The 25,313-nt window shown below is 40.7% G+C and overlaps 1 protein-coding gene across 1 annotated transcript in view; it reads left to right on the top strand.

The window, feature by feature from the left end:
- The window catches only part of LOC140739750 (alpha/beta hydrolase domain-containing protein 17B-like), a 79,776-nt gene that overhangs the window by 34,264 nt on the left and 20,199 nt on the right, over positions 1 to 25,313 (top strand). Inside the window, exon 2 of the mRNA XM_073068229.1 lies at positions 6,408 to 6,602. Within this exon, the coding sequence (XP_072924330.1) occupies positions 6,408 to 6,602 (195 nt within the window). The remainder of the gene's footprint in view (positions 1 to 6,407; positions 6,603 to 25,313) is intronic.

Here is a 25,313-nt window from a genome sequence, read left to right on the forward strand (position 1 = left end):
GGACCCAGGGGAGGGTGATAGAGACATGAGAGGGAAGTAAGAGGCCAGAAAGGGGAACAGAAGAAGAGGGGAGATTTTGACAGTTCAGTAATTGGGATAATCCAGGTACTGTGGCTTGTTTCTGAGGTAAATTATCAGCTTTTCTAAAGATGTTTGGAAAACTCTTTAAATTTTTTATATTAATTGTTCATGTCTATTGTATGATCATTTCTACTTTGTTTTCTCTCCAAAGATGGTATTGAAATAAACCTGAGAAATTTAGAGAATTGTAGGCAATATCTAAAAAAAAATGTTACAGGTTAATAATGGTGATTACAATAATTATCCGTCATTCAGTCATCTTTGTAATTGCAAGGGGCATGTAGCTAAGTTGTATTGAGTCCTGGTTAGTTTCTATTACTGCAGTTTGTTGTACAGTGGCATGCAAAAGTTTGGGCACCCCGGTCAAAACTTTTGTTACTGTGAATAGTTAAGTGAGTAGAAGATGAACTGATCTCCAAAAGTCATAAAGTTAAAGATGAAACATTATTTTCAACATTTTAAGCAAGATTAATGTATTATTTTTGTTTTGTGCAATTTTAGAGTGGAAAAAAAAGGAAAGGAGCACCATGCAAAAGTTTGGGCACCCCAAGAGATTTGAGCTCTCAGATAACTTTTACCAAGGTCTCAGATCTTAATTAGCTTGTTAGGGCTATGGCTTGTTCACAGTCATCATTAGGAAAGGCCAGGTGATGCAAATTTCAAAGCTTTATAAATACCCTGACTCCTCAAACCTTGTCCCAACAATCAGCAGCCATGGGCTCCTCTGAGCAGTTGCCTAGCACTCTGAAAATTAAAATAAATGATGCCCACAGAGCAGGGAAGGCTATAAAAAGATAACAAAGCGTTTTCAGGTAGCCGTTTCCTCAGTTCGTAATGTAATTAAGAAATGGCAGTTAACAGGAATAGTGGAGGTCAAGTTGAAGTCTGGAAGACCAAGAAAACTTTCCGAGAGAACTGCTCATAGGATTGCTAGAAAGGCAAATCAAAACCCCCGTTTGACTGCAAAAGACCTTCAGGAAGATTTAGCAGACTCTGGAGTGGTGGTGCACTGTTCTACTGTGCAGTGACACCTGCACAAATATGACCTTCATGGAAGAGTCATCAGAAGAAAACCTTTCTTGCGTCCTCACCACAAAATTCAGCATCAGAAGTTTGCAAATGAACATCTAAACAAGCCTGATGCATTTTGGAAGCAAGTCCTGTGGACTGATGAAGTTAAAATAGAACATTTTGGCCACAATGAGCAAAGGTATGTTTGTAGAAAAAAGTGTGCAGAATTTCATGAAAAGAACAGCTCTCCAACTGTTAAGCATAGGGGTGATTCGATCATGCTTTGGGCTTGTGTTGCAGCCAGTGGCACGGGGAACATTTCGCTGGTAGAGGGAAGAATGAATTCAATTAAATACCAGCAAATTCTGGAAGCAAACATCACACTGTTTAAAAAAAACTGAAGATGAAAAGAGGATGGCTTCTTCAAGCTGAAGGTTTTGCCATGGCCCTCACAGTCCCCCGACCTAAACATCATCGAAAATCTGTGGACAGACCTCAAAAGAGCAGTGCATGCAAGACGGCCCAAGAATCTCACAGAACTAGAAGCATTTTGCAAGGTAGAATGGGCGAAAATCCCCCAAACAAGAATTGAAAGACTCTTAGCTGGCTACAGAAAGCGTTTACAAGCTGTGATACTTGCCAAAGGGGATGTTACTAAGTACTGACCATGCATGGTGCCCAAACTTTTGCTTCGGGCCCTTTTCCTTTTTTGTTATTTTGAAACTGTAAAAGATGGAAATAAAAAAGTAATCTTGTTTAAAATATTAAAGAAATGTGTCATCTTTAACTTTATGCCTTTTGGAAATCAGGTCATCTTTTACTCGCTTAGCTATTCACAGTAACAGAAATTTTGACCGGGGCACCCAAACCTTTGCATGCTAATGTAAGTCCAACTGGAGTGCAGTGGAGATTTGAATAGCATACTGAAAAATTCAGGAAGTAAGAATTTGGATGAGGTATTTAATGGAAACCTGAAGGGGGACTTTTTCACTCAAAGGGTGGTGAGATAGTGGAACAAGCTGCCAGCGGAAGAGGTGAATGCTGGTTTGACTGCAACATTTAAGAGGAGTTTTGATAAGCATGGTACATGGATGGGAGGTACGAGGACTATGATCCTATTGTGGAGTCAATGGATCAAGGAAATGGCATGGTATTGTAGTGGTTAGCGCAACTGTATACAGTACAAGCGACTGGGGTTCAATTCCCGCCGCTGCCTATAAGGAGTTTGTACGTTCTCCCTGGGACTACGTTGGTTTCCTCCCAGAGTCCAAAGGTGTCCTGGCTGGTAGGTTAATTGGTCATTTTAAGTTGTCCTGTGATTAGGCTAGGATTAAACTGGTGGGTTGCTGGGCAGTGCAGCTCGAAGGGCCAGAAAGGCTTGTCCACACTGTATCTCAATAAAACAAAGTAAATAAGTAATGAATAACAGTTTGGCATTGACTGGAAGGACCTGTTTGTATGCTGTAGCACTCCATGACTATAATCTTGAGAGAGTTACAGATCTTTCTAAAAACAGACCACGATAAATGATTGTCCTTTCACTTGATGTTACAGTGTCACAGAACAGCCATGCATTCTATTTGAACTTTATGCCTTTGTGAATTTGAAATTAATTCAAACTTGGTTAAAAGTTTTTTTTTCCTCCATCCTGTATACATTGTGTTTGGAGCTGAAGGTCAATTCTGATAAGGTACACGTTCTCAGAGTTAAAATAATTCATAATGTTTGAATATCATAAATCCATCTTGAGGAAGAAAAGGTAGTCTGAGTTCAGTATCTTATATAAACTGTGACATGACTGGCAAGTGCATTTCACAGCATTTGTCTGTATGCATATTCCTCTGTCTCGTCTAGAGGAAAAGGAGGCAATTTTTCTTTTATACACTGGTGGGTGCGTGGAACATTTAAGAAACCCCTAAATAGGTACATGGATGATAGCAAAATGGAGTGCTCTGTTGGAGGGAAGGGCTAGATTGATCTTAAGAGTAGGTTGAAAGATCAGCGCAACATTGTGGGCCAAAGGCACTATATTGTGCTATAACGTTCTGTTATGGGGCATTCCGATATTTTATTAATCAATGTACTTGTATCACCAAACTGCTGTATAATAAAGCGCCCAAAACACCCAAATTCCCTTCCTGGGCTTCTGTCAATAAGTGATGTTAACCTTTTTAAAAAAAAATCTTCAGTGCTCCTCTTCCAAAAAAACAAGTTGTGCTAAACCACACTGTCTTTGAAAACTACCATCTCATCTCTAAGCTCATTGCTCCCCCACTCCCTGAATGTGTTGATATCCCAAATCTTGTCTGCTGACATATCAGATGTGATCACATTCTGTGAGGTTTCTTTTTCTGCTGCAGAGTGTCCCTGATCAGAATCTCATATCCCAGATCAAAATCTCATATCCCATGTGGTAACGGTGAAAACAGAAAATGTTAGAAATATCCAGCAGATCAAATGGTTTATAGTGAAAGAAACAGTTATACATTTCAGATCAATGATTCTTTGTTGGCAACCTGTCTTCAGCCTTTTGACAGGTCGGTCACACCATCGTCTAATGCCTTCATTCATTCGTCAGTACCTTTGTTACTTTAGACTCTGTTCCAATGCTCTTCTGATCTTGAACTTTCCAAAAATTTGAGCTGATCCGATATTCTGACTATATTCTAATGCCACACTTTTGTCATGAAGATAAACTACCTTTTGGTTTAACAAGTCCTCTATTTTAAAACTCTCATCTTCACTTGTCAAGTTCTTTCATAGAACCATAGAACATTACAGCACAGAAACAGGCCTTTTGGCCCTTCTTGGCTGTGCCGAACCATTATTCTGCCTAGTCCCACTGACCTACACCTGGAACTCCTTGCAACTTTATCCCTGTACCACTCTAAGAACTCTACTCAGCGTTTGGCTTCTTGTGTATCCTTAGTTTTAATGGTTTAATCTCTAAAACTCTAGAATTCCTGTCCTGAAAATACATACTTCTTTAAGATAATTAGGGATATTTATTTATTTGGCAATACCACATGGAAAAGGCCATTCTAGGCCAAAGAGTCGCACTGCCCTGCAACTCGCATATTTTAACACTAGCCTAAGCATTGTACAATTTACATTGTACCTGCTAACCACACGGTTCACAGGGAGAACATACAAACTCCTTGCATACGGCACCAAAAATGGACTCCTAATTCCATAAAGCCCTGAGCAGTGTTTCATTAACCGCTTTGCTAAAGTGGCACCCTTTAATTTTCAGTCATTGGTTTAAATCTTGTTTAATTATAGATGTAAGTACGAAATTAAAACAGTTAACTTTCTCTCACCAGAATCTTCCCTATCTATTCAGGTATGAATCTAAATGTTTACAAATCAAGGGAATTGTCATATTTGGATTTGCTTTTTAATTTGCATTTTGACTTTGATTGACCTGTTCAGCTCAAGGTGAATGCAGTGTTGTGTTATTAAATAAAAATTTAAAATCTGCAGATGCTTCAAATCTGAGATGAAATGGAAAATGATGGAAGCACTCAGGTAGCATCTGTGAAATGAGAAACTACTAATGTTTCAGATCCTTGACCCTTCATCAGAATTAGGAAAGAGAAAATAAGTTAGTTTTCAGAAGCAGAGTATGTGGATGGGAGGGAGTGTGGGAAAGGGAATATCTTGGAAAGATGAAGTCAAATGACTTCAAGTGGCAGCTTCAAGCTGATTAGCCCCAGTCTGTTTTCCCACTGAATGGCAGATGTGTGAGGTTAGAATGTTTCAAGGTGGTTTTAAGGAGTCATTCTATCTCGGCTTCCTTTTTACCACCTTGTTTTTGTGGTAAGACAGGTGAGAAAAAGGAACCTCAGTTTCTTCATTCATGTGAAGAACTGGCCAAAAATGTGTTGAACATTTAGTACTGCAGCAAGTGATTAGACTAAACTTGCAACATAGAGGCAGTGCTGAATAGATTGTATGTTGTGGCGCCAGCTAGATATGCAAGCTACTTTCCATAACCAAAACAATAACTGATTTCTTTGTTTCTGAAGGCCAGGAACAAAGGAACTATGTGAAGGACTACATGCTGTCGTCTTTTATATTCTGTGACTTGTTCTTTGACAGTGGATGCTGTGAGCTGGTTGGGGCTGGAGAATCTGGTTTTGTTTATTCAAATGGCATTTTATACAAGTGGAAAACCAGAGAAATTACCAAAAATGCCATGAGTGTAAAGATCTTGCTCCTGCTCTAACAGCCATTAGTTGTGATGGTAATGACACTACTGATATCTGTTATCTACATGATTACTTGAAGACCAAGTCTAAACTGGTTGCCGGTCTTATGATTATTCTGATTTTTTTTGTAATAAGAAAGTCCCGTTGTTTTAAAGGAGCAGGAGCAACATCCGTACGTTTCTACTTGTGTGAAAGGACATGACAGAAAAATATATTCTGGGGTCAAAACTGTGTACTCACAGGAGCACAGTTTAATTGTTTTCAAGAGTTATGTCACCTTTTGTTTTATTACACAAGCAACTATAAAATGGAAAAGTAAAAACTGCAAACATGAAATAAAACAAACGATACGTTAAAATATTCAGAATTAAATCCTTGCTGATCTGATTTGACTCGGATGTATTTCACTGTATTTTTCGATGTACATGTGAGATAATAGCTAATCTCTCATCTTCATGTCAGACAGACTTTGTCGAAAGTTTGTAGAGACAGATCTAATTTTTAAGAACCTTGAGTGTAATGGATAGACAGTACAACTGTAGGGCCATGTACACTTATTTTCAAAGTCCTAACAATGACTGCATGTATTCCCAAAATTTTCTACGCGTTCCTTCCACAACTTTCCCTCCCCTAAGTCTGCAACAATTGAAAAGTGAGCAGCCTCTTTAGCAATTTGGATAATTAAGGCCACCAAGATTTTCCCAAGTTCAATTTTATTCTATTATGTGCAGATGTATGAAGAAAAGGTTATTTAACATGTGCCAATTAGTTTTTGTTCTTCCCTCCTAACAGGGATCTAGATATTAACCATCAATTTCTAAGCACCCTCAGACAATAATCATAATCGTGGAAGGTTTCTACTCCATTCAACTTGTATGTTATGTTGTGAACCACCTGTTAATGTTCTTAAGTGTGCAGTTATAGTCATGGTACATAACTCTGGTACCTCTCTCATTATTTAAACAAAGTTTCCCATTATGTCCAAAAACATCTTTTGTCTTCCCCACGAATCCTATGCACAATCTGAACTTGCCTGTAGAATTTATCACCACGAACAATATCGTGTTGATATCAGCTTGTAAATATTCTTCTTTTACCTTTCAGGTTCACCCTTCTCTTCTCTCATGGAAATGCAGTGGATTTGGGTCAGATGAGCAGTTTCTACATCGGTCTAGGCACCAGAATCAACTGTAACATCTTCTCCTATGATTACTCAGGGTATGGAGTCAGCAATGGGAAACCTTCTGAGAAGAATCTGTATGCAGACATCGATGCGGCATGGCAAGCATTGCGGACCAGGTGGGTTTTACCAGATACTTTATTGAACCTTGGAGGAGGTCAGTACATAAGTTTAAAAAATGTCTAGTCTTGATGCAAGTTTTTGCTAACTGGTGAATTAGAAAGTCTAGTAAGGTGTTGGGATATTGGTATTGGCAAATCTTATTGGGATTGCATAGAGACATTTTATTTTTATTATTTTAAACTTTAATTTTATTTATTTTATTCTATTATCTGCAACTAGGGAATTACTTAATCTAGAGTAGGCAGCGGTATTATACAGGTAACCAAAACATCCACTTTTAGACAATGTAATACTGGAAAGATGATGTATTTTCTTTGCTCTTAAGATATCAGTTGTAAACCTGAATACATAAATTTGTGCAAACTATAACAGAAACTTTAAAAAAAAAATTTTGATTAGGTACAAAGGGCCTTGATTTGATACCCCATTCAAAAGATAATATATCGTTGTCATATTGAACGATTGTTCTAGATTGCAGAGAAAACTCATGGCACTTGCAGGCATGATGTGCTGAGTCCAGTCAGGGAACCACCATCGGCAATTTCAGAAACTTTCAGAAAATGTTTGCTCAATTATTTAGAATCATGTATTCTTTCAGCTGACTTTGGATGAGTGCAGCTTCAACACTGCTCCTCAAACCTGACTCCTGTCCAGGGCAAAGCAGCCTGCTTAATTGTCATCCCATGCATCTATGAAACATTCAGTCTGCCCAGCACACATTATGGCTGCAGTGTGGCCACTTCAAGTTTAAGTTTATTATCATCTGACTGTACATGTATACAGCCAACTAGTTCCACCAGACCACGGCGGGCCCTCAAAACGTATAACAAACACAGCTCATTAATCAAAATATTACTACTAATAAGTTAATAAAATATCATTCAAAATGCATGTGAAGTCTGCAGTGCAAGTAAATTGTGCCATAAGCAGCTTGCTGTCCTAGTGACGAGACCTTGGTGGTGGTGGCAGGGTATTCATTAGCCTCACATCCTGGGGAAAGAGGCTGTTACCCAGTCTGGTGGTCCTAGTCCTGGTGCTCTTGTACCTCCTTCCTGACAGTAGTGGGTCAAAGAGACTGTGGGATGGGTGGTAGAGATCATCAACAATGCTTCGGGGCCTTTCATATAAAACACTCCTGGTAAATGTCACGAATAGGAGAGGAGGGATTCTGGTGATCTGTTTGGCTGTTTTACTATCCTCTGTAGAGTCTTGTAATCCAATGCTTGCAGCTTCCTTGCCATACAATTATGCAGTCAGACAGGATGCTTGATTGTGTTCCTGTGGAAAGTTGTTAGAAGCCTTGCACTTAGGAAAGGCACTGTATTTGTTCAGTGGTCAGGGTTAATTAGGGATGGGTAATAAGTGCAGACCTTTCCACTGATCCACTGACCTTTCCTATAAAATGAATTTAAATTTAAAGATGTATGTTAAAAGGGATAGTTCCACAACAGAACAAACGTTTGAAAACTCTGCATTTGTCCGGCATCCTTTTTGGCAGCAGTTTTATTATGTTCCAGTGTAGTCATGCTGATGACCACATCTATTGGATCAGCAAGGAAGTAGTACATGGTGTACCTAAGAAAGAAGAAAAGATATGATGAACTTGCAACCCACAAAAACAAATGGTAAACAACACACAACAGAGATTTAATAATTAGAACATAGAACAATACAGCACAGTACAGGCCCTTCGGCCCACAATGTTGTGCTGACCCTTAAACCCTACCTCCCATATAACCGCCACCTTAAATTCCTCCATATACCTGTCTAGTAGTAAATATTAGCTTTATATCTGTGTGGTTATGGTTTTACTATTATTCTATACCTGCTTGCATATGTGACATCTGGACCTCAAAACCGCGGTGTCACCTAGTGGGCATTGGGGCCAGTCGATAGATGGTATCGATGGGCTGGGGGTCTGGGCTATATACATGTATATTCTGAGTTGTCATATTTTACTGATAGTTGATATGGGTTTGTCGTCTTGTATGTGTGAGAACTGGGCCTCGAGCCACAATGTCGGTGGTGGGGGTCGGGACTCTTCTAGTCGGTGGTTGTGATCTTGTGTGTGACTGTTGGTACTGTGTTTGCACCTTGTCCCTGCATCGTCACACTGTCTCGTTTGGCTGTATTCATGATCATTCATGTATGGTTGAATAACAATTAAACTTGAATTGAATTGTCATACATACATTGAAACAATCAGTGAAATGTATCGCTTGCTTTGGGATGTACTAGGGGCAACCCACAAGTAATACCATGTTTTTAGAGCCAACAAAGCATGCTTACAACTTACTAACCCTAACCGTAGGACTTCAGAATGTGGGAGGAAAACAGAGCACCTGGAGGAAAGCCTTGTGTGGTGGGGAGAACGTGTAAACTCTTTATAGATAGTGGTGGGAATAGAATCCCGATCTTACAGTAATATAAAGCATTGCACGAATTGTTCAGTACTGAGTCACATGATAGATTGACTAGACTCTGTTTATCATAGCATGTGATAATTTGGCATACAATCCAAAATCAAGGGAGTAGATGAAAATTTATGCAGGCTTGTTATGACAGTTAAATAACTGACAGAAGGAGGCTTTGAGAACAGCCCATTTTCAACAATGGCATAGCCTGGTGCAGTCTTGTACCAGGCACCATCTCTTCAATTGTGATCCAGTCTAATGCAATTCAATTGCAGTTGAAGTATTCAATAATAACAATCAACATCTGACCAATTTATACTACCATATGAAGTGCAAATCTAAGTGTTTGTTACAGAATGTACAAGGGCATTGATCTGTACTTCACAAATATACATTATAGACTTTCATTGCACCTGCCTACAAAGTGCAGGTGCATTGGAAAACTGATAATGAGAGGGACATTTTAATTCGTCTGGGGGAAAAGAAATCCTAGTTATTTAGCTGTTATAGGGGAGGTATGAGATATTTATGCCATGTGTATATTTTAGTTCAACATCAAGTTTGTAAATTTGGCTGTGAAGTTGTCTGGATGCTATTGTACTCTTTTTATACATTCATTACGTGACTTGTCTTATGAAGTTGGCGATTATGGTCTTCAATCTGTCTTTTCTGTATTCATAACCATGATTGTTCTTGACAAATTTTTATGAGGAAGTGGTTTGCCATTCCCTCTGGGCAGTGTTTTAAAGACGGGTGACCCCAGTTATTATCAATACTCATCAGAGGTTGTCTGCCTGGCATCAGTGGTTGCATAACTAGGAATTGTGATATGCACCAGGTGCTCGTACGACCACCTATCCCGTGGCTTCTGATCGGGGGCTTATCCAAGGGTGACCTACTAGCCGATGGAAGGAATGCCTTACACCTCTGTTGGTGGAGACGTATCTCCACCCCGCCACCTACTTCATACAAAAAAAATGCAACTAGAAATTGGACTGACTTGCACATGCCTTTAATGAATAAATCAAATGCTCAAATGCTTTGAAAATATTCTGCCCATATTTTAAAGAATGCAGACCCATTTGTCCTTGAAGATCTGCCCACTGAGAAAATTCATCCAAATGCTGTTTTTTTGGCATGTGATGGAGATCATATGAAGGACCTATTATTGACAGAAATTGAATTAAAAGGTCCTGATCTTCAACCTTAATTATAAACTCCCAGTAAAATGTTTTGTTTTATCAAAAGCACTGAATCATGTCCAATTTAAAGTGTCATTGGCATGTTGATCCATTAATCTGCGTTCTGCTCCCACTAATATTTTATACTGAGGGATGTGCTCGCTCTACCACAGTCAGTTCAGATGTCTAGATGTCTTGATCTCTGACCACCATACTGCTGGCAATATACTGGGTCTGCCTGGGGCACTGTTGGCTGCTGTGAAGTGGGTTATCTGTCTGAAGACTGTGTGCTGCTGCCCATCTTCCCCAGCTCCACATTTCCCCCACTCCTGTGTCCATCTATTTTCTATAATTTTTTAACATTCCCACCCTACCCATGTTCACTTCAGGGCATCCAGTGGAATGAGCTACATAATAATGCTGATTTTCTTCTGTCAGTGATTGACAAGGGTGACAACTGCCTACGTAACGGTGCAGATGAGTTTTAGTGCCATTTAATATGAAGAAAATCATAATAGCATTTTTTTCCCATCTCAAAAATGTCTAAATTTTGGAAATAATGTCATTGAGTTTAGCTTTGGAGCAAAACATAATGACCATTTAGCATGACATAAGTAGGAGAAATCCAGTATCTAGCTGGTAGTGTTGTTATAGTCTATGTTCCAATTACTTGTACTTCAAAAGGTGTTAGGCTTAGAAAGCTCTTTACATGGTAAGTTCTCCTGTCAGTTCCTTCCTGCATCTCTTTTTTTTAAAACCACTCTCAGGCTTCTTCTCAGCCTCTAGGGAGAACAACAAAAGTTTGTCCAAACTTTCCTTATAGCTTATAGCCTGTAATCCAGGCAGTATCCTGGTAAATCTCTTCTGCACTCTCAAAATGTTTATTATCACTGGCATATGTCATGAAATTTGTCATTTTGTGGCAGCATTACAGTGCAAAGCATAAAACTGAGTAGTCACTAAATAAATAGACATATTGCATGAAAGGAATAGTAATGTAGTATTTGTTCACGGGCTGTTCAGAAATCTGATGACGGAGGAAGAAGCTGTTCCTAAAATCTGCAGTGTCTACATCCTTCCTGTAATGGTGTGACCAGAATTGCACGCAATGCTCAAAGTGCAGTCAGATTAAAAATTTATATAATTGCAGCATGACTTCCTTACTCTTGATAGTCAACACCCTTTATAATGAAGTCTAATCTAGTTTGTCTTTACCACATTAACCATTTGTGTAGCTACCTTCAGTGAACTATGGACCTGGAACCCACTTGCTGTATACTAGCTGCCGTTATATGATGGAAAATGTTTCTTGTAAATACAATTATTTACTTGTTGCACCTAATGCACAGAAGAAACCTCTTCTTGATTGTTTATGCATAAATAATCTGAGTTGTGAGACAACTGAATGGGTGGTCTAGTACAATAAGATGGGCTCTTGACCTCACAATCTACCTTGTTACGATCTTGCACTTTATCATCTACCTGCACTGCACTTTCTCTGTAGCTGTTAAGCTTTAATCTTCATTGTGTATGCCTGCCATAATTTTAATTATGTCTTGACTTGTACTACCTCAATGCACTGTGTAACTACAAAAATGATTCTGGGATTGAAAAGATATGAGGAGTGTTTGATGGCTCTGCTCTGTATTCACTGGAATTCAGATGGAAGATGGGTGACCTAATTGAAACCTATCGAATATTGAAAGGCCTCCATAGAGCGGATGTAGAGAGATTGTTTCTTCTGGTGGGAGAGTTTAAGGCCAGAGCCTCAGAATAGAGGAGTGCCTTTTTAGAACAGTGATGAGGAAGAATTACTTTAGCCAAAGAGTGATGAATCCATGGAATCCATTGCCACTGTTGGCTGTTTAGGCTAAGTTTTTAGATATATTTAAGACAGAGGTTGATAGATTCTTGACTAGTCGGGGCATGAAGGGATATCGGGAGAATGCAGGAGATTGGGGCTGAGAGGAAAATGGATCAGCCACGATGAAATGGTAGAATAGACTTGATGGGCCAAATGGCCTAATTCTGCTCCTACTATCTTATGGTATTATAATTGAACTGTATTCAGATTCAGTTTATTGTCATTTAGAAACAGTATGAACAGTATAACAAAACAAGATAGTTTCTATATTTTGGTGCATGTGTCAATAATAAACCAATTTCAAATTCAGTTCAGTTTTTTTCTAAACTTGTTTTTCCTTGGCTATTCCCTATGCAAGAAAGGAGGTAAAACTATGAGATGTGGTCAATAGCATTTCCATGTCTCCTCCCCTTCCTGTTCATTTTGTCCATGTAGGTTAAACACAAATACCAGTTTGAAAGGGCATCAGTCGTGAATCTGCTTTGTGGTAATGTACCTGTCACAGATGCTACTACTGAACTGCTTATTCTAGATATATGATATCAAAAAAAGATTGCACAACCAATTTTCTATTCAGTTACCAGGGTCACTGCTACTTATGTTACAAATCTGATGACTGACTTGTTATTTTAGTGGTGTCATTTTATTTTAGCAATTTCATTTTATTTCCAGTTTTGGATGAGATAAAGTTTCGTCTGTCCAGTTTCCATACTCATTTGCTTATTCTTGACTCAGAATTCAGTGCTTAATTGTTTACTTTCACATTGAAAGCAATCAGAAAATAGAGTATTTTAAAGTGAAAGTTAAGTAAATGTTTCCTAATAATCACTTTAAATCCTGTGTTCACTGACGCTGGAGGAACTCAGCAAGTCAGGCAGCATCTATGGAGGGAATAAGCAATTGGCGTTTTGGGCCAAGACCCTTCATCAGGATTCACTTGTATAAATTGCCTTGGAATCCAGCAATTCTTTTTCTTAAACTCTCACCTCATCTTGAGATCTCAGTCTGAGCCCATTGTTGATCCCCGGTTCTAATCAGAATCTGAATCAGATTTAATATCACTGGCATATGTTGAGAAATTTGTTATACGGCAGCAGTACATAAAACATAAAAAAAGTAAATTACAGTAACTGGAAGTAATGATTCAGGAAGAAGCTGTTCCTGAATCATTGAGTGTGTGTGTACCTTCAGGCTCCTGTAGCACCTCCCTGATGGTAGCAATGAGAAGAGGTCATGTCCTGGGTGATGGGGGTCCTTAATGACGGATGTCGCCTTTTGAGGCATTGCTCCTTGAAGGTGTCCTGGATGCTGGGGAGGCTAGTGCCCATGATGGAGCTGACTAAGTTCACAACTTGTGCAGTGCCCCCCCCCCCCCCCCCCCGCCAACCCAATACCAGACAATGTGCAACCAGTTAGAATGCTCTCCACGCTACATGTTGGAGTGGTAATCACACTAACACTGGTGGATATGGGCTTCAGAATTCCTTCTGAAGCCTTTTTGCATCTTCACTTCTTTTGCATTGGTAGTTGGTTTATTATTGTCACATGCACCAAGATACCGTGCAATTTATTTTCAGTTAGTTTTGAATTTGTTTGCACTAATACCTATAGACACTTGCTATATAACCAAATCCAATCATAACAATCAACCCTCAGACATTTCCATAGTTACCAGCCTTGGCTGTCAAAGTGTTACATCAGGTAATGTGTGAAAGGGTGATTCACTGCTTTCTGTCTCCATCTCTAAGCTGACTTAGAAATGGCATCCAAGCTGCAGTCTCCACTAATACAGTTTTGATTAAGAGATACAACATGGTAACGCAGCCCAACAAACTCACGTCACCCACTTCACACCCATGTGACCAATTAACTCACTAACCCCTATGACAATGTCTTTAGGATGTGGGCGGAAGCTTAGGCAATCATGGGGAGAATATACAAACTCCTTACAGACATGGTGGAATTTAACGCAGGTCACTGGTGCTGTAATAATGTTACGCTGTAGTTTGTTTTTTGGAATAGTCATTTACATTGTTGGTAAATGTAGAAAGAGGGCTGATATTAACATCAGAGTGAAAGACCATTTTACCATATAATTGTATGAATGACATTAAACAGAGTTATATAGCACAGAAGCCACATCTATGCAGACCATTTTGCCATCTATACCAGGGCTTCCCAAACTTTTTTTAATGCCATGGACTAATACTGTTAACCGAGGGGTTGTAGCGGTGTGCTACACGCAGCACTAAAATAACGACACGGAGTCGGTAAACTGCAATTAAAGATGATTTTATTCGAACTTCACAGCCTTGCTTTAAAGCCTTCCTCATCCCACCCTCCCCGGGCGCGGATGCTCTAAGGGACACGTACTCATAAACCCCCGCAGGCTTTTTTCCCTTTGTTGCGGACCTGGCCTTTGTGCCTGCGCGCTGGCTATTTGTGAGCCGGTTCGAGTGCGCTAGGAAGTGGGTCGCCACAGGGTGTCTGTGGATCCCAGGTTAGGAATCCCATACTGATCCCACTTGCCCACGTTAGGCCTATGTAAATGTCTCTTAAATGTAGTGAGTATATCTCATTCCTCTACATGCTCTGGCAGCAAGTTTCAGATATTCTGCAAAAAGAAACCATTACCTTTTAAAATTCCTTTGACTCACCTAAAGCCCTATTCTTGGACATTGTTGTGGAAGGAAAAGAGTAAAAGATGGCTGCCATAATTTACAGCCAGTCCTATTTGTGCCATTGGCAGCATGCTCTTTCCCCACTCTGTCTTTCATTGATTTCAGTGGAATAAATTCTGTGCAGCTGTATACTGTTCAAAGTAACTTCTTTTGCCATGAAAAAAAAATCATCAGTCAGCTAGAAGTATACTGCAAGTGAAAATTAATGACCAGGTTGTATTAAGCATGACTAATGCAATCAATATTCAAAGGCACACCTGTCACCCTTCTCTATACACATTATTCTTACTCCTGGCTAATTATCTTTTGAGAGATTATGAATTAATTAAATTAGCTTTAGCTGGCCCGAAGGAATAACAAGTGTTCCATTTTAACTCCAGAAGAACAACTGTGAAGCCTTAAATTCTATAACCTGATATTTTAAGGTTTAAAATGTAACCAAGATAATACAATACCTAAGTGTCATAACTTTTGCAGCTCTTTTGGAATTCCTCAGCTGAGACTAGTAAACATATCTGTACCAGTAGACTGACATTTTTGTTGCAATTGTTCAGAGAGCTTGGATTATTTTTGGGATGGGCAGCAAATGCTGTTGAGATGCAGATGTAGAAGTCACCCTCCTAATGAAATTAGTTAAGCTGGTATTTGAAGCAGAAAATTGGTAAACTCTTGCTTTGTCCTGTATGGTTGAAATTTAATTAACCTGATGTGAGGGCAGATTGGAGAGGTGATGCAGTCTTAAGCTTGTGTATGTGTGTATGTGCCAAAATGTGAAAGGTGACTAACTTCGTCATTGCAATGATGAGCTGGTTGAAGAGGTAATGTGACAAAGGAAATGGGGTTGAAAAACAAAAGTCTTATTTGTTGAATCACAAAAGGCTGCAAAGCTAGAGATCTGAAATAAAAAATGTGGGAAGTATTCAGGTCAGGAGCTTCTGCGAAGAGAATCAAAGTCAACATTTCAGGTTTGTCATAAAGAAATACAGCACTGAAACAGGCCCTTTGGCCCATCTAATCCATCCAAAACCATTTAAACTGCCTTCTTCCATTGACTAGCACCAGGAACAGAGCCCACCATGCCCCTACTATCTGTGTACCCATCCAAACTTCTCTTAAATGTTGAAATCAAACTCACATGCACCACTTATGCTGGCAGCTTATTCCACACTTTCACAACTCTGAATGAAGAAGTTTTCACTTGTGTTCCCCTAAACTTTTCTCCATTCACCCATAACCCATGACTTCTAATTGTAGTCCTCCCCACCCTCGGCAGAAAAAGCCTGCTTGCATTTACCCTATCTATACCCTGCATAATTTTGTATACTCTCCTCAATCTCCTACGTTCTAAAGAATACAGTCCTAACTTGCCCAATCTTTCCTTATAATTCAGATCCTCCAGACCCGTCAACATCCTTGTAAACTTTTGACCTTGTTTACATCTTTCCTGTAGGTAGGTGACCAGAACTGCTCACAATACTCTAAATTAGGCCTCACCAATGTCTTGTACGACTTCAACAAAAAATCCCCTCTCCTGTACTTAACACATCGATTTATGAAAGCCAATGTGTCAAAAGCTTTCTTTATGACCCTGTCTACCTGTGGTGCCACTTTCAATGAATTATGGACCTGTATTCCCAGATCTCTTTGTTCTACCACACCCCTCAGTGCCCTACCATTCATTGTTTAAAACTTGTCTAGTTCGTCCCACTGAAGTGCAAAAATTCGCACTTGTCTGCATTAAATTCCAGGTGCTGTTTTTCAACCCATTTTTCTAGCTGGTAGATCCCTCTGAAAGCCATGATAGCCTTCCTCACTGACCACTACACCCCCAGTCTTGGTATCATCCACAAATTTGCTGATTTAATTAACCACCTTATCATCCAGATCAATGATCTTGATGACAAACAACAAAGGACCCATACTGATCCCTGGGACACACCACTAGTCACAGGCCTCCAGTCAGTGAGGCAGTCCTCTACTACCACGAGAAAAGGGCTTCTCCCACAAATCCAATCTCTAATCTAATCCAATTTACTACCCCACCCTGAATGCTGAGTGACAACCTTCTTGACCAGCCTCCCATGTGGCTTACTAAAGTCTATGTAGGCAACATCCACCGCCTTGCCTTTATCCACTTTCCCGGTAACTTCCTCAAAACTTTAAGCTTGGTTAGTAGACATGACCTATGAAGCTATGCTGGCTATCCTTAATCAGTCCTTGTCTATCCAAGTACTTGTATATCCAGTCCCTTAGAATACCTTGCAATAACTTTCCCATGATGATAAGGTCATAAGACACAAGAGCAGAATTAGGCCTTTTGGCCCATCAAGTCTGCTCCACCATTGAATCATGGCTACTCCTTTTTCCCTCTCCTCAGCCCCACTTCCCAGCCTTCTCACCATAACCTTTGATACCATATCCAATCAAGAACCTATCAAGCCCTGCCTTAAATACACCCAGCTGCCTATGGTAATAAATTTCACAAATTCACCACCCTATAGCTGAAGAAATTTCTCCGCATCTCACTTTTAAATGGACATCCCTCTATCCTGAGGCTGTGCCCTTTTGTCCAAGACTACCCCACCATGGAAAACATCCTTTCCATAGTTACTATGTCCAGGCCTTTCAACATTCGAAAGGTTTCAATGAGATCCCCCTTCATCCTTCTAAATTCCAGCAAGTACAGACCCAGAGCTGTCAAACATTTCTCATATGATAACCCTTTCATTCCCAGAATCATCCTTGTGAACCTCCCCTGAACCCTGTCCAGTGCCAGCATGTCTTCTCTTAGATGAGGAGCCTAAAACACATTTCTCCAGGTGAGGCCTTGGCAACAAAGGCATCTATTCCATCACCTAAATCATTGATATACATCATAAAAAGAAGCGGTCCCAACATTGACCCCCTGTGGAACACCAGTGGTTTCCAGCAGCCAACTAGAAAAGGATCCTTTTATTCCCATTGGCTGCATCCTACCACTCAGCCAGTGCTCTAACCATGCCAGTAACTTTCCTGTAATACCACGGGCTCTTAACTTGGTAAGCAGCCTGCCTTCTGAAAGTACAAATATCCACTGCATCCCCTTTATCTGTTGTACTTGTAATCTCCTCAAAGAATTCCAACAGGTTCATCAGGCAAGATCTTTCCTTAAGGAAACCACGTTGACTTTGTCCTATCTTGTCCTATGTCACCAAGTCCTCCATAACCTCATCCTTAACAATTGACTCAAACATCTTCCCAACCACTGAGGTCAGGCTAGTTGGTTTATAATTTCCTTTCTGCTGCCTTCCTCCTTTCTTAAAGAGTGGAGTGACATTTGAGATTCTCCAGTCCTCTGGCACCATGCCAGAGTCCAATAATTTTGAAAGATCAATACTAATGCTTCCACAATCTCCACCACTATCTCTTTCAGAACCCTCGGGTGTAGTTCATCTAGCCCAGGTGACTTGTGTACCCTTAAGTTTGTCAGTTTTTGAGCACCTTCTCCCTTGTAATAGCATCTACATTCACTGCTCTTCCCTCACAGCCTTCAATATCTGGCACACTGCTTAGTGTCTTCCCCAGTGAAGACTGATGCAAAATACTCATTTAGTTCATCTGCCATCTCCTTGTCCCCCGACATTATCACTCCGGCTTCATTTTCTAGTGGTCCTATATCCACTCTCATCTCTTTTATTTTTTACTTATTTGAAAAAGCTTTTAGTATCCACTTTGATATTGTTTGCTAGCTCGCTTTCATATTTCATCTTTTCCTTCCTAACAATTCTTATAGTTGCTCTCTGTAGGTTTCTTAAAGCCTCCCAATCCTCTGTCTTCCCATTTATTTTTGCTTTGTCATATGGTCCCTCCTTTACTTTTACTTTAGCTTTGACTTTCCTTGTCGGCCGCAGTTGTACTATTTTGCCATTTGTGTATTTCTCTGCTTTTGGAATACAACTGTCCTATACCTTCCACATTTTCCCCAGAAACTTAAACCATTGCTGCTTTGCTGTCATCCCTGCCAGCATCTCCTTCCAATTTACTTTGGCCAACTTCTCTCTCACGGCACTGTAATTTCCTTTACTCCACTGAAATACTGCTATGTCAGACTTTACTTTCTGCTTATCAGATTTCAAGTTGAACTCAATCATATTGTGATCATTGCCTCTGAAGGGTTCTTTTACCTCTAGCTCCCTAATCAACTCCAGTTCATTACATAAGACCCAATCCAGTGTAGCTGATCCCCTAGTAGGCTCAATGTCAAACTGCTCTAAAAAGCCATCTCATAGGCATTTAACAAACTCACTCTCTTGAGATCCAATACCAGCCTGCAAGTTGAAATTTCCCATAACTATCATAACATTGCCTTTTCTATTTCCCATTGTAATCTGTAGTCCATATCCCAGCTACTGTTGGGAGCCATCATATAACTGCCATTAGGGTCCTTTTACCCTTGCAGTTTCTTAACTCAACCCACAAGGATTCAACATCTTCTGATCCTACGACACATCTTTCTACTGATTTGATGCCATTCTTTACCAGCAGAGCCATGCCATCCCGTCTGCTGATCTTCTTATCTCTCCGATAGTGTGTAACCTTCACCTTTCAACTATAACCATCCTTCAGCCATGATTTAGTGATAGCCACAGCATTAAACCAGACAATCTATAATAATGCAACAAGATCATCCACCTTATTTCTTATATACCGTGCATTGTGATATAATTGAGTGCTGTATTCGCTGCCCCTTTTGATTCTGCATCCCTAATGCACTGATACTCACCCTGCTGGCTGCAGTTTTGACCTATGATCTGCCTGCTCTTCCTGACAGTCTGACTGCATGCTCTCTTTGCTATTTTTTTAAACCATCCGTCCTATCCTTATCCTGAGTCTCTTCACTCCAGTTCCCACTCCCCCCCGCCAAATTAGTTTAAGCCCTCCCCAGTAGCTCTAACAAACCTGCCCACAAGATTATTGGTCTCCCTCCAATTCAGGTGCAACCCCATTACCTTCGAACAGGTCATTCCTCCCCCAGAAGAGATCCCAATGATCCAAGGACCTGAAGCCTTGTCCCCTGCACTAGCTTCTCAGCCACGCATTAATCTGCCAGATCATCCTGTTTCTATCCTCACTGGCATGCGGCACAGGCAGCAATCCAGAAATTACTACCCTGAAGGTCCTGCATCTCAGCTTTCTCCCTGGCTATCTAAATTCTCTTTTCAGGACATATTTGCTTTTCCTTCCTATGTCATTGGTGCTAATGTGTACTAAGATAACTGGCCGCTCTCCCTCTCTCTCTAAAATGCTGTGGACACAGTCTGAGATGTTCCCATCCCTGGCACCTGGGAGGCAGTGTATCATTCCGATGTCCTGTTCACATCCACAGAATCTCCTGTCTGTTTCCCTGACTGTTGAGTTACCTATCACTACAGCTCTCTCTTTTCTCTTTTTCCCTTCTGCACCACAGACCTATACTCAGTGCATGTAACCCGTTCTCCGTGGCATTCCCCTGAGAGATCATCCCTCACAACAGTATTCAAAACAATATACTTATTATTGAGGGGAATGGCCACAGGGGTAATCTGCCTATTCACATTTCTATTTCTCCTGACAGTCACGCAGCTATTCACCTCCTGAAACTTAGGGGTGATTACTCTTCTGTTGTAACTCCGATTCATTATGTCTTCACTCTCCCATACAAGCTGAAGTTCGTCCAGCTGCTGCTTCAGATCCCTAACACAGTCTTTAAGGAGCTGCAGCTGGATGCACTTCATGCACATATAGTTCCCTGGGAGACTCTGGGTCTCCCAGGACTTCAACATCTGGCATGAAGAACACACAACAGCAATTTACTACACTGGGTACAGTAAGAGGGGAAGTTAGGGAACCTTAACAGAAGCTTATCCAGAGCCATGCCTTTTTCGAGCCAAAGCCTGATGCTCCTACTCTCACTGGCCCTACCTTCCCAACAATGGCCACCCAACTTGTTACTCCTGTCCTTTTTAAACAAGTGTCACCGGCCTGTGAGAAACCTCGCCACTGTGGCCTGCTCCTGCCACTGATTGGCACACTAGCCACTGGAAGGAGCCCGAACACCCACAAAGCTCTCCTTTTAAACAAGCATTGCTGACCTGCAAGAAACCTCAATGCTGTGGCTTGCTCCTGCTGCTGATCAGGCTGCCGGAATGAGCCTGACTCACTGGCAGCCCAATCAGACACAGGGCTGATGTCAGATTCACCAGCTTATTATTTACTGGCTTCTGTTTAGAGCCTTTTCTTATAAAACAGCGGAACAACATTGGCTATCCTCCAATCCTCTAGTACCTCCTCTGTTTCTAAGGATAATCTAAATATCTCTGCTAGACTGCATTATCTTACTCAATAGTCCATGGCACAGGTAGCAATACGGAGATCACAACCCTTGATGTCCTGCTTCTAACTTCTGAGCTCTCTATGATGAACCTCGTCACTCGTCCTACCCATGTCATTGGTGCCTACATGGACCACGACCTCTGGCTGTTCACCCTCCCACTTTAGAATACTGAGGACTCGATCTGAGGTGTTCTGGACCTTGGCGCCTGGAGGGGTGAGAGGGCAACATACCATCCTGGAATCTCTTTGTTCACCCACAGAACCTCCTGTCTGTTCCCCTAACTAATGAATCCCCTATCACCACAGTATGCCTCTTCTCTTCCCTCCCTCTCCCCTTCCTTAATGAATCACAGAGGCAGGTTCAGTGCCAGAGACCTGACCACTATGACTTTCCTCTGTTAGGTCATCCCCTACCCCCTCCAGCAGTATTCAAAGTGGTATATCTGTTGTTGGGGGGATGGCCACAGGGGTACTCTGCACTGGCTCCTTAAAGCCTTTCCCCTTCCTGACTGTTACCCAGTTTCCTGTGTTTTGCACCTTGGGTGTTACTACCTCTCTATATCTATCACCCCTTCAGCCTCCTGAATGATCTGGAGTTCATCCATTTCCAGCTCCAACCCCTTAACATAGATTGTTAGAAGCTGCAGTTGAACGCACTCTCACAGTTGTTGTCAGGGACACTGGAGTTCTCCCTGCCTTCTCACATCTGGCAAGAGGAGCATTCAACTATCTTGCCTGGCTTCTCTGCTGTCCTAGCTGAGCAGATGTAACGAAGGGAAGGCGGTGGGGAACTTTACCTGGAGCTTTTTTTTTACCTTCTCTAACTGAAGCCACGTCACTCAAACTTTGTCTACTGTGACTATGGCTGCTGCGTTTGCCCTTGCCTTCTTTAATTTGCTCTTGCAAATCAGTCGCTGATTGGTCACTGGCCAGAGCTCAAATAAGCTGCCACGTTCTGGCGCTGCCCTTTTCTACTTGGGCAGTTGACCTGAGTGAAATCCCCCCCCCTTGTAAGCTTATGACATCTGGAGTGGTTGCTGGTCAGGTTGATAACTTTTCATTAGAATTCAAAAAAAATTTTAATTTAAAATGTGTTTGATTTTTGAGAATGGGGTGAAGGAACGGGAATGGATTAAGGAGGACTGAATGAGTAAGTGACGATGGTGTCAGGTTCAGTGAATTAAGAACAATTGTACTTTTCATGTCTTTATTGAACATATTGTTAATCATTCACAGTGCAGGCTGGAAAATGTATCTGAACCCTTGTTTTTAATAACTGGTTAAATCTCCTTTAGCAGCAATTCCCTCCACTAAACGTTTCCTGTAGTTCCTGTTCAGGCTTGCACAGTAGCGAGGAGGAATTTTAGACCATTCCTCCATATAAAACTGTTTCATTTCATCTATATTTCTGGGATACCTTTCATGAACAGCCCCCTTCAGGTCCTGCCACAGCATCTCAATTAGGTTAAGGTCTGGACTCTGACTTGGCCATTCCAAAACATGTATTTTCTTTTTGAAAACATTTTGTTGTTGATTTACTTTTGTGTTCAGATCATTTTCTTGTTGCATCATCCAGCTTCTGTCAAGCTTCAGGTGCCATACCGCTACCCTGACATTCTCCTGTAAAATGTCTTGATACAATTTTGAATTCATTGTCCCTCAATTATCGCAAGCTGTGTCCTGAGGCAGCAAAGCAGCCCCAAACCATGATGCTCCATCCACCTTGCTTCAGTTGGTGTGCAGTGCCCTTTTTCCTCAAACATAGTGGTATGTATTTCTGCTTAACAAGTTCAACCTCTGTTTCACCTATCCACAGAATGTTGTCCCAGAGCGCTATGGATCATCCAGGTGGTCTTTTATAAACTTGACGTGCAGCAATATTCTTTTGGAGAGCAGTGGTTTCCTCCGTGGTGTCCTTTCACAAACACCATTCTTGTTCAGTGTTTTTTTTTGTAGTGGACACATGCACAGAGACTTCAGCAAGTTCTAAAGATTTCTGCAGGTCTTTTGTTGTTATCCTTGGGTTCTTTTTCACCTCCTTCAGCATTGCACGTTGTGCTCTTGGTGTGATATTTGCAGGATGCCCACTCCTAGGGAGAGTAGCAACAATACTGAATTTCTTCCATTTGTAGACAATTTCTCTTACTGTGGTCTGATGAACGTTCAGGTCTTTAGAAATGCTTTGGTAGCTTTTTCCAGCTTCATGCATCCCTATAGTTCTTCTACAGTCCTCTGAAAGTTGTTTTGATTGAGGCATGATGCACATAAACAGATCTTTCTTTAAGAGCAGCCTCTGTCAGTAACCTGACTTTGTGTGTCGTTTTTATAGGGCAGAGCATCTACAATGCACACCTCAAATCTCATCTCATGATTGGATCGCCTGACTCCAAATAGCTTTTGTAGAAGGCATTACCCCTGAGCTTCACAGACTTTTTTGAACCTAGACTGTGATTAATAAACTCTTCTCAGACTTCAAGCCAGTTACAGATATTGATTAGAACCGACATTTCGATGACAAACTCTGCCATCATCTTCAGCGATAAAGTGATGATTATCCCTGAAGATGATGGCTGTGTGTCATCAAAACATCGGTTATAATTAATACCTTTACCTGGCTTGAAGCCCGAGAAGAGTTTAGTCGTCATATATGCCAGGAAAGCACTAGATCTTTTTTTATTAGACTAATTGATTAAATGGCGTACTCAGTATTGACAAGAAGAAGTAGAATTGTTTGTTCTTAGTTAGGCAGATTCACATTTATGAGTAATTAATGCAAATCTTGCAACAATGATTTAACATTCCAGTTGAAGCTCAAAGAATTGGTTCTGATGAAAGCTGGTTATCTGAAATGTTGGACTCTTGAATGTATAATTTGTCAAGCTGGAAGATGCAATTCCTTGAAGTTGCAGCACAGTTGAAGTTTCATTGTGCTTTGTTGAAATAGTATACAAAGCCCATAAATGGGGAGGGTCAGAGTGAAAAATTAAAATGTGGGCAACTGGAAGCAGTCAGCCTTGCAAAGTGAACCACTGTGCTCACACAATCTTTGTTTGTTCTCTTCAGCCTAAAGGAGGCTCCAGTTACCATTTTTATTTAAAGATATGATTGATAGGAAGCAGTATCCATGGAGAGGATAAACATATGATGTTTTGCACCAAGGCCCTTCATCAGGACTGGCTGAAGGGATCTTCCCAACCCCGGTGAAAGGTCTTGGTCCAAAATGTTGAGAAAGACTTCTGTGAAGGGAATTGAGCAGTCAATATTTCTCCTGGTCTCCTTTGAAGTACTGGTCTGGCACCCGACCTGAAACGCAGACTGACCTTTCCTCTCCGTAGGTACTGCCTGACTTGCTCTGTTCCTCCAGTACCTTGTGTGCGTTGCTTAAGATTTCCAGCATCCGCATAATCGCTTGTGTTTTTGACTGATAGGAATATTTTTCCTCTCAAGTATCTTCTGCCTTTTTGTGATTTGGGTGACCTAATTTGCAAATGTAAACACTTGCTCATCAATGATTCAAACTAAAGATTCTTGACTAAAGGAACAGGAGCAATTCAATCTTCTTAAGTTGATTAGTTAAACATTCCATGGGAAATAAAGAAGTATTTTGACACTTTAATCAGCTGTTATGAACAAAAGGTTAAGTTTAACAAGCATGGATTAGGGCTGTACAAATGGGTATAAATAATCAGGGGAAGGTTGCTGTTATAATCACAGAGGCCCTGTTTTTCTATTTTGACATCTGCTCGTCTGGTAATCCTGTACTGAACCAGAAAGTCTTGTTGCCATGACACTTGTACGTTAAAAATGAGAACAAATAAAAATAGAAAATGCTGGAAACGCTCTGTGAGTCGTGCAGAATCTGTGAAAAGAAAATGGAGTTAACATTTCAGGCTAATAATTCCTCAGCAGAGCTTGAAACTGAGAAATCTTTGCTTCCGTGGGAAATGGTAAAATATGGGGAATGGCCTATTTGGTCTGTATGATTTTTGGCTTTTGTGTTCTCAAAGTGGATTTCCTCTTCTGGGAGTGATTGTTCTTGCACAAATAAGTGAGGACAGTGGTAGAATATTGCCTCTCTTTTCCTGATGCATCTTAACTGATCTTAGCAACATTTCAAGTGGAAAGCATATTGCATGCTCTTTGTTAATGACGATGATGAAATATTGATGATGGATATTCCAAATGTACCGGGATTTTTTTAGATTCTCCTCTGCTT

Source organism: Hemitrygon akajei, chromosome 16 (assembly GCF_048418815.1).
Source record: "Hemitrygon akajei chromosome 16, sHemAka1.3, whole genome shotgun sequence".
NCBI classification, from domain to species: domain Eukaryota; kingdom Metazoa; phylum Chordata; class Chondrichthyes; order Myliobatiformes; family Dasyatidae; genus Hemitrygon; species Hemitrygon akajei.